This window comes from Aphanomyces invadans (genome assembly GCF_000520115.1).
Source record: "Aphanomyces invadans strain NJM9701 unplaced genomic scaffold supercont1.23, whole genome shotgun sequence".
NCBI classification, from domain to species: Eukaryota; Oomycota; class Saprolegniomycetes; order Saprolegniales; family Verrucalvaceae; genus Aphanomyces; species Aphanomyces invadans.
Genome location: NW_008580168.1, coordinates 173,759 through 184,839, shown reverse-complemented (window position 1 = coordinate 184,839; position 11,081 = coordinate 173,759). Strand labels below are relative to the sequence as shown.

The window sequence follows — 11,081 nt, the reverse complement described above, 5'->3', positions numbered from 1 at the left end:
CTCAATCGCTCCTTCGGCACTCGCCATCCCATTCATCGGCAGCCCCACCTCACAAACTTGACAAGAGCTGAGGACAGCATTGTATCCGTGATAGTGTTTTGTCACTGGCACACATGGAAAGCGTAGTTGCCCCGGGCACACGAGCATTCTTTTCATGGGGGGGCCGTTGCATGGAGCAACGGCACAAAGCTCGCTCGATTCCCAGACAGCCGCTGCCGTCCATTTCCGACCTCCCTGTCCGTGCGAAGTGTGTCATGGCCGTCGAAACGATTATGCGGGGCCAGAAACACTTTGCGCCTCGATCGTTGCGGCGGCATGGGGCGATGCTGGTCAAGACAGCATCGGGTAAAGAAATACCTGATGAAGGCAAGTTAATTACGATATTGAGCACTGTTTGTCGGATGGGACGAGAATTTGATGCTTGGGTTGGGGATATGGAATCGTGACGGGGTCGTCCGTGACGTCCCACTCGGTGCGAAACGCAATCTCTTTTGCCAATGCTTGTGCAAACTTGACGTGGCCGCTCACGGCGTAGTGCTTCATGTTGGCAAAGTCCGATGGCGCAAGGCCGCCAGGAATCTACCACACAAATGACGTTGGGGACGGCGGCATGGAGACAGCGCTGGAGCCACCACCACCCACCTTGATGAATGCATAATGCATGCGGAGATCCATCTTTTTTACGCGCGACATGGCGACTTTGGTAATCTCCTGCAGCTGCAGCGAGATGCGGCTCCGGTTCACGTCGTCGTCTTCGCCGCTCATGCAGTTCTCGTCGCACACAACGCAGAAAATGTGCGCTTCCGGTCGATCTAGCAACAACAGACACTGATTTGAGCCATCGATTCATTCATCGAGTCATCCCAGTCGCCCACAGCCACACGAACGAAGAACACCGAGCGAAGCATCCTTCCTTCACCACTGATGCAGAATGAAAGCACTTACGATGACGGACGTCTTCGAGCAGCGCCGTGTACGCTTCGACGATCTCGGCCTCCGATGACGCCGGCGGGAACAGATCCTGCGTGCCCAAGTTAATCACGACCGCATGAGGCTGCCAGGAGTCGAGGTCCCATGCAAACTCTCGGGACGCAATTGTCTTCTTCCACATCGAGCTCATGTTTGGCCCCCAGTCACCCAGATTGCTTTTGACGCCCTTGCTACAAGCGCCACCACAACCATCAGCTCTTCATCGCATGCGACGCAATGGGCTGTTGGAGCCACCACCTACGTACCCGCTCCAGGCCAAGATGTGCGATTCTGCATGAAACATCCGCGCCGTGATGCACGCGTATCCGTTGTACACGTTCTCCATGCGCCCTTTCATTCCAAAGATGCCCTTCGACGACGACGTGACTCCCTCGTTGCCAAAGCCACACGTGTCCGAGTCCCCGATAAACTCGATGCGATGACGAAACCCCGGATCAAACGGCAGCACGACCGCCGCCTTCTCGACAACGAACCCGTAGAACGTGCACACCTTGAACGTAGAGACGGCGCCGCGCATCTGGGGCTCGGTGCGCTTGCTCACGGTCACCGTGTGCTCGTCGTCCGAGTCGAACGCGTCGTCGCCGAACGTGGCGACGTCGCAGCAACTCGCTTTCAACGACGCGCGCAAGATGCATTTGAATACGCCGTCGACAAACACGTTGAAGTAGTTGCCTTCGCCCTTCAGCCGAATGCCCACGCTTCGTGTGTGCTTGACACGAATGGAGAAACCGCAGTGAGGCCAGTCAAACTGCACCGAGTTCACCTTTGTCTTGCGAGCTGCGTGCTCGTCGTGTCGAAGAAAGCGCCCGCTCAGATACACGAGCGGGTCCACAGCCGTCACGAGCTTGAACGATCCATCCTTGTACTTGGTGACGTCGAAGTTGTATACTTCCAAGGGTGACACGTCGTCCCCATGCAACACCTCCGGATCTGACGTCGACAAACTGCCAGAGTTGGTCGATCCAAGCGCGCCATCTCTGCTGCCACCGATGGCCTTCGACGGCGGCGTCGGAGGGTGGGCCATGCCAGAGTTGCGCTGCGCGTTGGTCAGCACGTCGCAGGCTGGTAGAAAATTGTGCAAAATTCCGGATAATCTACAAGATTCAGCGTTTTGATTGGTGGACTGGATGCACTGCCTATCACATGACATACAAATGCCAAGTCTAGTCAGTTGCCGAAGAGAGGTATCCGGATACCGTTCCCTATACAACTCAGTGTGGCGGTGCAGGCTATGTACCCCCGCTCAGCTCCCCGCCAGCTCTAGGCGTCGGCCGATGGACCCGCGGCATCTGGTGTGCTCTCACAAAAGTCGGTCGTTGTTCATTCCCCGGAATCGAGCTGCAGAGGTTTGAGACGTTGCCATTGTGGAGCCGAAGCTGTGTGAGGCCATTGCGTAGCCAAAGTAGTGTCGGGCGTGCCACAGTACATGGACAAGGTTGAGCCTTCCAGCGCGATGGCGGAGGAGGGTTGCTATACCACTGCACGTCGCATCGCGCGTTGTTGGGCCATCCAGATGCCAACTGTTGCCCAAAGCCGAGGCTACAAAGTCGCCTGATGTACTTGTACACACAATCGTGTGACTGCGACGTGTCGACGTTTTATTGTTAAACGTACGCGACTTTTTCGTTCAACCCACGGGATACACTGTCGACTGCGTTTTTCTTCATGTCCAAGATGTCCCGATCCGTTGGAAAAATTGTACGGAGAATATACAAAACTCAAGAAATCCTCGTTCAAATAATCCTCCACAGATTTCGATAATACTATTTCGACCACTTGGTTAAATTTCATTTGACGCACGAGTAAAACTCGTTCCAACTTGACGAGCTTCGACGGCGTGTCGGCGGCAAGTCGAAGGTGTAGGATTTGGGGACGTGCTAGCCTTGCAGAGATTCGCGGGACAAGAGGCAAGGTCTCTCGCCGTACTCGGCCTCGCTGGCGCACCACGTACATGTCATGACCACGACGCAAGAAGATACGAATTTCGTGATGGGAACGGAAGCCGCGTGCCTGCTTGTCGCCAGAGGCGGAAGCGCGACAGCGCTGACCACTGCGTTCTCGGAACGTGGGCTGTTCCTGGCCTTTGCAGCCGCCAGCGCCGTTTTGGCGCAAGCTCGCCCGTCCACAGCAAAGGGTCATGCACCCCCCCCGATAGGTACGGCAAGCCGTGCTAGCTGACTTCGTGGCGGGCGGTCGCGGTCCTGAAAGCATCCGCGTTTGCGTTTACTTGGAGGCGTCCATATGGCCGCCTGTTGTCGTGCGCGGCGAGGCTGTCGCAGCAGCGCATGCCGGGCACATCACCTTCGTCGATGACTTTTCCGGCCCCACGCACACGAATCCACGACGGCCTGTGCATTTTACGATTTTGCCCGGCGAACAACGGATGGCGTTCCGTGGTGTGCCCGCCGCTTGCTTTTTCAACGACTGCCGGCACCCCGTGGTGGACGACGCTTCCGGGAAATGCGAATTCCACAAGAACCGAGGCAAGTGTCGCGCGCCCGATTGCCACAACCAAGTCTACGCTCGCCGCCTGTGCGTCCGACATGGTGGAAAGCGACAATGCCAAGCACACGGGTGCCTTGGAAACGTCCGCATCGGCAACTATTGCTCTCGCCACGGCGCTGTGAGCCCCAAGAAACGGTGCAACGAGCCGCACTGCACCAAAGTTGCGCATGCCCGGCAAAAATGCGTGCGCCATGGCGGCGGACGAAAGTGCAATGTCGATGGATGCGACACCCATGCTCGAGTCGGCGGACGCTGCTGTCGACATGGAGGAGCAGCATCCTCCGATGCAAGCTACGTGCGCCAGCATGCGACGCAACACGGCGCCGTCGCACGGAAACCCGCCGTGCCAAACACTGCCGCGCCGCCGACCGACGGCGGGATGCTGCCTCCATTCAGCCCAAACAGTGTGTCGGGAACGTGCTTGCTCCAATGGAGCTGTGTGTACAATCTCTTTGGCTTGTCCGACGAAGCCAACGAAGAATGGATGGCACTGCCACTGCTAGACCACACCAATCCATGCAGCGCGGCGGCGACGCAGGCGTGGGCGGATGACTTTCGTTGGGAGTTTGACGACGTCGCGTTCGACGAGCTCGTGCCGATGCCCGCCATTGTACGTTGAGCCGACGCCACCACGTAACCAAGATATCGTTCGATGATGCTACTTGTGTGGGTCTTGGACAGTCGAGACGGCGAGAAATGGGAGCAGCACTCGAATACTCGTTTGCCGAGTGGGTGGAATGTTGTAGCCGCTTGTCTGCATCGGATGGAGCGGGGGGTTGTGGTATTTCTCGATGCCGTGCTCGAGCATCGGACCACGAATGCACTCACGGCAGCGATACGTCGGTCGCGCGTGGGAATGTTTTCCTGCAGGTGATGCGTCGGCGAGGTTTTACTTGAGATTTTTTATCGATGCCTCGGAAAATGGGGCAGGTAGACGGCAGCACGGCGTGCTGCCACACGCAGATGCTGCAAGCATGATCGATTTGAACGCCGACGACTCGTAGTGTGTCATGCTATTCCTCCGGCACTCTCCGCCGAAAATGGAGCAGTCGTCGTTCCTCGTGCGATGGAGGGCAAACCCCTAGTGCCCGTCGAGCAAGACGACGTGTGTGTGGACGGTAGACAGTTGGAACGAGAGCGTGTCGACGGGATATCGAGCACCAACAATTTGGAAAGCAGAGGACAATGATGGCGTCGCACACAGGCCGGTTGCGGCAGCGCAGACAATGTGGACGGCTGCACGAACGGCATTCCGACGCTGCTGCTTCAGACCCTCGAGGATGTAATACCCACGATGCGACCGACGCTGGTCGAATACAAAGACTACTCCGCACACCCCACTCATGATGGCATGCTCGCATAGCCACGTACCTGCCAACCGTCCCGTTGTACTTATCGTCGCCTTGGACGCTTCCCTCACAGGCAAACACGACTTTCACTGCTCGGCGGCGTTCTTGACGCGGCGCGCGATCGTCGAGCCCTCCGCGACTGTCGACTCTCCGACGACAGTTCTGGCATACGACCTTGTGCACACATGGCCACTGCCGTCCACGTCGTTGGATGTCGTAGAAATGGCTAAGGACGCAAGGAACAAGAATGACGCGACTCGGACAGGGGGGACGTCCCGGCGAGGACCCTCGTTCACAAGTGCACGATGGAGCTCCCGACCAAACGGCAGCTGTGTATCTGGCGAGCGTATTTCGTGTGTGTCGAACGTCCCCAGAATGCCGTGTGCTTGTGGTGCACTGACGTCATGAAATGCGCGGACATTCGGCGAAGCATCCAGGTCTTCCATGTGTAAAATCTCTTTCTTGGACTGTTGTTTGTGCTTTGGTCCAGCATGCCATGTTGTGAAGCGCCGAGTACCACACGATTTCAACAAAGGCTGCTGGGTCCTCAGCGCCGTCGGGGGGCGGTCCAACGTGGAGCGAAGGTATGGTCCATCTTTGGTTGCCCACATCGGCAACTTGGACGCAATGAAACCATTCCTGGTGGATGCTTCCTCTACACAACGCGCGCCGTAGGCGTACGTAGTAGATGCGTCCGCTTCATATCCTGCAGGCCATGCTCTCGAGGAAGGGTTCCACCGACGTGCAGTTCTGGTCACCGCGAATTGGAATCGCCTCGGATGGGTTTTGGTGGCGGGACTCAAAATGGCCCGACGTAGACAAGGACGTTCTAGAGGCACCCAAACCCCGAAACAAACGACTCGTTCTCGCCTCGCGTGGAGCGAGCGAGGGCACCATTTGCGCACATGCGGCGGTCGCGTGTACATTTGTGTGCACGCGTACGACCGGGAAGGCCATCCATCATGCGTTCGCCTCAGAAAACGACAAGCCCCGAACGACTTGGACTGTCGACGGAGCATGGAGACAATGTTCACCCCGAATGTTGTGCATGGCTGCCTACAGGCCATTCCAAGTGGTGTCGACCCAAGTTTGCACCGCTCCCACCGAAAAATCCTTTTGTCTCAGCAATGGAATGGTCAGAGGATATGCCGGCGCTCCTTGCCACTGGTCTTTGCTGGTGGCGATACCGCTCCAGTCGACTACCACAAGATCTGCCAGTGTTGAGGTCATCCCCTCGCTTACTTCATCGCAAGTTGGAGCTGCAAGATTGGCGCACCACGTTGTGGCACGCGCTACGGGATTGCGTGGACAGGTTTGCATACGACGACTATTGAAACGAAATGTGCATTCAGCCCATCGCTAGGACACACGCAGTAGAGTGCACAACGCACGGGGAAAGATCACGTCATTGTCCGGTGCAGATCGCACACCCATCGACTGTGTCCCGTGGGAAGGGTCACTCGGGTCAGCCCACCGAGACGCTCGTGCTTCCAGTCGAACCCAAGGCCGGCCAACGCGTCCTTCATGATCGGGTCGACGGCAACTCGATACGCTGTCAACGCCATCTGCAACTTGTTCATTTGGCTTGCCATCTCGGCATCGTCCGTGTCTTCGGCATCCAGCCGGTCCAGGATCGACTCAAACGTAGCTTCCCATTCGTGCAGCGTGCGTGTCGAACCGTGAAGTGCTTCCATGGCCGCGATGGTCTGCAGGCCGAGGGGGAGTTTGGTATAGTCGAATCGAAGGCCGTGCAATGTCAAGCCAAACACAGCCGCTACACTCAACGCCCGCAGCACCAACGAGCTGACTTTCAACATCGGCAACAAGCAACGGATCGCGTCCGAGTCTCCCAAGAGTTGCAACATGGCATCGTTTCGTGCATCGTGCTGCTGCGTGTGGCACGCGGACTCGCGCCGCCACTCGCATTGAAACACGAGGCGAAACCGGTCGCGGCGTAAGCTGGGGGGATCCTTGATGCGACTTCCCAGTTGGGCCATTGGTTCCAGCGACCACAACAAGGGAAGGTCACCGGGGTTGGCCACAGCTCCCGACGCCATGTCGCCGCCACGGACGAAGCCGCCGCCATGAACGCAGCACTTCCACGCAACGACGCCTGTGGCTGGATGGACGTGACCCACCAAACCTCCCACACATGTCGGCGCCACACCAGGACACGTGAGAACTGCGACCACTCGTTCCAACGTGTCGCTGCTCGTGGCAAACTGCTTGAGTGCTCGCGTCACACTTGCGAGGAGTGCTTCAACTTCTTCCATGGCCAAACAAGTCATTTGGGTCAATCGGTCGTCCAGCGCACGCAGTTCTAGCTCAATGGGAAGCACAGTTGTGGTCGTGTGAATCGACTCGAGAGCGTCGACAGCCGCGTGGATCGAGTCGATCGGTGGCCATGCAAGTGCTTTCCAGCTCGCCACGTCCGCTCCGTGATCTTCCAGCGCATCCAATACGTCCAACAAGACCATGAGGACGCGGAAGAACGGAAGCACGAGCGCGACTACGTCCGATCCACACGATGCAGTCATGCTTTTGTCTTGGTCAAACTTGCACGACGTCGCTCCTGCAACGTTCACGACCCCAATGCGACACTCAAGCCCACGGAGTACATCCCCACGAGGCAAGCGGCGCCTGCCGTTGACGATCGTAATCGTCCACACACTTGGCATCTCACACACGCTTTCTTTGCTTGCCGATCGAGTCGGTGGCATCGTCGACGTTGGAGACTCAAACGTGGCGATGTCCACAATGTCGTTCACGTTGTTCGCCCGCTTCGACACGTCAGGCTCCAAGCACGTCATGAGAAATGTCATTTGCCTCGAGTTCAAATGCGACGCCTTGGCCAGACTCTTGCGAAAACAAAACCCTGGGGCGGCCACGATCTCCAAAATCCCGTCGCCCGCCGCCACACCGTCAAACTCTTCCAAATGCCCACCGTCCACAAACAGCTTGAGCATCAGCACACCCAAACACCACACGTCAAACGTTGGCGACGCCGCCATCAGGACGTGGTTGTGGCGCTGCAAGATGAGGCGGGCCATCTCGGGAGGACAGTATTCGTGCGTGCAGTGTAGTCGCATGGCCGACCCAATCGTGACGGTCTGGTCAAAGTCAATCAGCTTGTACCCGACGGCTCGGTCAAAATAGAGAACATTCTCGAGCTTGACGTCGCCATGGATGATGGCGTGGTCGCGGTGGAGGAACTGGAGCGCCTTGGCTACATCTTGGACACACTCGAGCGCAAGCAGCGGGCGCCTCTGTAGGTTGCGAAGATGGCACGTGTCCAGCGGCTCTCCTTGTTCCATCACGAGGGCAAAGCACGTTTTGGCTGGCCCTGCCAAAGGAATGGTGCACACTTGGACGCACTCGACAACGTTGGCGACATGCTTCGAGTCGTCTCGATCGTTCATGCGCTTCACAAACGTGACTTCTGCCTCTTGGTCCGTGAGCTTGACCACAAACTGCTTGTGGCGCCGGGTCGGGTCCTCCGCCTTGAAGACGCAATGGCTGCTCTCATTCACGAGGTCCGTAATGAGGAGGTACGTGTTGGACAACCGCCAAACGGTTGGAGTGCCTGGATGGCCCTCCACGTGTGACGATATTTCGTTGTCGGTGGAAAGAAGGATGTACCTGGACATAGGAGGTATTCCGTGAGCTCTGTCAACGACTCTTTGATGGGTATGGCGCCGATTGGAGTGCCGTTTGACTCGAAGCTATCCGTCAGAGGTGCGACGGAGGGTGGCACGTGTGGAGGCGGTATCCCGCCACGGTCGTGAAGGTATTCAAACACATGGGCGAGGCGTTTGTCCTGCGGGTCGTATTGGGTCGGATCTGCTTGAATTGAATTCAATCGAGACACAAATGCCTTGTCCTTCAAATACTCGCGCATGCGGCGATCTTTGGCAAGAAGTTGAAGCATGTTGTGGTTAAACACTTTGGCGACTTGGATCGTATCGCGGACGTCTTCCATGCCGACAATGCAATCCACATCACTCGGATCGACTTGTTGGCCCATCACGTACGCCGCAAGAGCTTGTTCGTACTGACCGCGACCGCGCAAATTCTCTCCGATCCATACCCACGCGGACTTAGCAATTCCCAGCGTCGCAAGCGCTTCGTTGGCGATTTGCACGGCCAAGTCGTGCTGACCCGCGCAGAAACAGTCGATGGAACGGGCGACCAGTGCCTGGCAGTCCATGCCGGCATTGAATCTGTCGGCGTGATCATGCTGTACCTGTGCATCCTGATCAAGCGCCATCACAGCCTCAGCCACAACTTGAGCATATATGCCGTCCTATCCACGAGAGGTCATTGCATTTCAAGACAGGAACAATCGCCACACCTCCATTCTCGCCGATGCGTTCGCCTTGGCATGCAATGCCGGTTCGACGTGACCAGGGACCTCGTGACATGGAAGGTCTCGAAGCTATGGACTGCGTGAGTTTCACCTTCATTCACTGGGTTCATCAGCAAGCACACCGTGCTGGGTGGGTCGTTTTTGGCGCCGCACAGCACGAGGGGCTTGACGACGGCGTGTTTTCCATTACTGGACGCGATGTGGACGGGAGTATGGCCATCCTACGACCGACGGACCTCAACTGAGCCATCCACATGGGCACATGCTTACTTCATCCGTCGTGTTGACGTCAGCTTTGGCGTCGAGGAGTGCCTGAACGACGTCCACGTGCCCGCACGTCCACGCGATTTGCAACGCAGTCCATCCTTGCTGCAGTAGGTCCATGAATGGTTTGTCCTCGAGCTGTGACGTCTGGCATACCTCGGCTTTGTTGCGCCAGTTGACGTTGGCACCTTGAGCCAAACAAGTCAGGACTTCACGGACGAGTCCACTTTTCGCGGCATGGAAAAGCGCTGCTCCCTACATGACTCCAAGACGTGGTTGTCGGCCGATGATGGCAAGTTGTTGATCACCTTTGTCCATCTGTCCAACGCAGCCAAAGCCGCACGTCTGTTCTTTTCGGCGGCCACGTCTCGAGCAGACATGCCACTCTGCGACAGCGACGTAGTCAGAGCCAGGGGCGAGATCCATCGGGTGCACCTTGTTCCGTGTGGACAAGGACGCCCCGGCGTCCAACAGCCACTCGACCGCGTCCGCAGCGTGCTCAAAGCACGACGAGGCGGCACTGTGGAGTGGCGTGCTTCCATCCTATATCTCTGTCCGTGGGATGGGAATCGTTGGCACGTTGCATTTACATAAAGGTTTGGCGCGTTTGCATTTGCGCCGTTGTCCAGAAGGATCTTGACGACGTCGACGCGTCCATGCTGCGACGCTTCGTGGAGTGACGTGTTTCCAAACTATCTCGAGATCGTCCAGTACGCACAAGACACTTGTGTGCAAACCGTACAAAGGTATCTGTCGCATTCACGTTGGCGCCGTTGTCGACAAGAATCTTCACAATTTCCACGTATCCACGCTCCGATGCAGCATGTAGCGGCGTCCATCCATTCTATGCTCCCAGGCGTGTCATGTCCCACCAGCGCTGTGAAAGCCGTACGTTTTCAAGGTTTGTCCAGTTGACGTTTGCACCTTGCGCCAAGTACATTTTGACATCTTGAATCTGTCCAAGTCGCGCTGCTATATACAGGCTGACTTCCTGCACTCCACAACAACGTGACCATCGTCATCGCGCCGTCGGCGACCTCGTACCTTGCTCATGCTTGCAACACAACGACGCCTTTCTTGCTATTGCGAAGGACGACTGTATCATGTTCAACAGGATGTCCAACTTCAGTATCGAGTATTGGAGGATTTCTGTCTCAAGTGACGTATTTTTTTCAATCCCTCGTTTTTCAACAACGACTACGTGTGTGAAATCACGACCGTGCTCGTGCTTTGGGTTGTTCCAGTTTCGAACGTGCCCGGGTCGTGTCGCCAACTAGAAATCGATTTATTGGTGTGTGAATGATGATACCTCGACAGCGCTGACGTGTGAGAGTTACAAAGTTGTCGCAGCAGTGAGAAGTACTGATTTCGATCGAAAACCAATCTGATTGGTCACCTTGACATTATTTCAGCCACATTTTGACCAATGAAAAGTAACATTCACGGAATATCTAACAAATCGCTGGGCTCCACCGCTAGGCAGTTGTCGTCTTCGGTGTGGCTCGAGCAGAAATGATGGAATCGAACCGAGTGCAACCTTTCCGATACTTTTTGCATGCATGCTCATGCTGCTGTGTGAAGCATGTTGACTTGCTGGAAAATAATTA

General features: G+C 56.6%; 3 protein-coding genes across 5 annotated transcripts; 1 reads left to right on the top strand and 2 right to left on the bottom strand.

The window, feature by feature from the left end:
• Positions 1-324: 324 nt before the first annotated feature.
• On the bottom strand, positions 325-2,090 carry H310_09820. Of its 2 annotated transcripts, XM_008875993.1 has the most exons (5): positions 1,754-2,090; positions 1,236-1,699; positions 946-1,160; positions 643-812; positions 325-579 (listed from the first exon to the last, which is right to left on the bottom strand). In XM_008875993.1, exons 1-5 carry the CDS (start codon positions 2,012-2,014, stop codon positions 376-378), a joined length of 1,314 nt encoding a protein of 437 aa, XP_008874215.1. In that variant the 5' UTR covers positions 2,015-2,090; the 3' UTR covers positions 325-375. The 2 variants fall into 2 exon arrangements, with proteins under 2 accessions (XP_008874215.1, XP_008874214.1); XM_008875992.1 differs by having other exon boundaries at positions 1,236-2,090.
• A 1,040-nt stretch (positions 2,091-3,130) lies between these two features.
• H310_09819 (hypothetical protein) lies at positions 3,131-4,156 on the top strand. The gene has a single exon (XM_008875991.1). The coding sequence runs from the start codon at positions 3,374-3,376 to the stop codon at positions 4,112-4,114; it is 741 nt and encodes a 246-aa protein (XP_008874213.1). The 5' UTR covers positions 3,131-3,373; the 3' UTR covers positions 4,115-4,156.
• Positions 4,157-6,132: 1,976 nt separating this feature from the next.
• Positions 6,133-10,546, bottom strand: H310_09818. Of its 2 annotated transcripts, XM_008875990.1 has the most exons (13): positions 10,519-10,546; positions 10,367-10,465; positions 10,217-10,318; positions 10,065-10,166; positions 9,910-10,017; positions 9,783-9,860; positions 9,631-9,729; positions 9,481-9,579; positions 9,333-9,431; positions 9,196-9,279; positions 9,088-9,147; positions 8,484-9,039; positions 6,133-8,427 (listed from the first exon to the last, which is right to left on the bottom strand). In XM_008875990.1, the coding sequence occupies exons 1-13, from the start codon at positions 10,525-10,527 to the stop codon at positions 6,245-6,247; spliced, it is 3,678 nt and encodes a 1,225-aa protein (XP_008874212.1). In that variant the 5' UTR covers positions 10,528-10,546; the 3' UTR covers positions 6,133-6,244. The 2 variants fall into 2 exon arrangements, with proteins under 2 accessions (XP_008874212.1, XP_008874211.1); XM_008875989.1 differs by having other exon boundaries at positions 8,484-9,147.
• Positions 10,547-11,081: the final 535 nt, after the last annotated feature.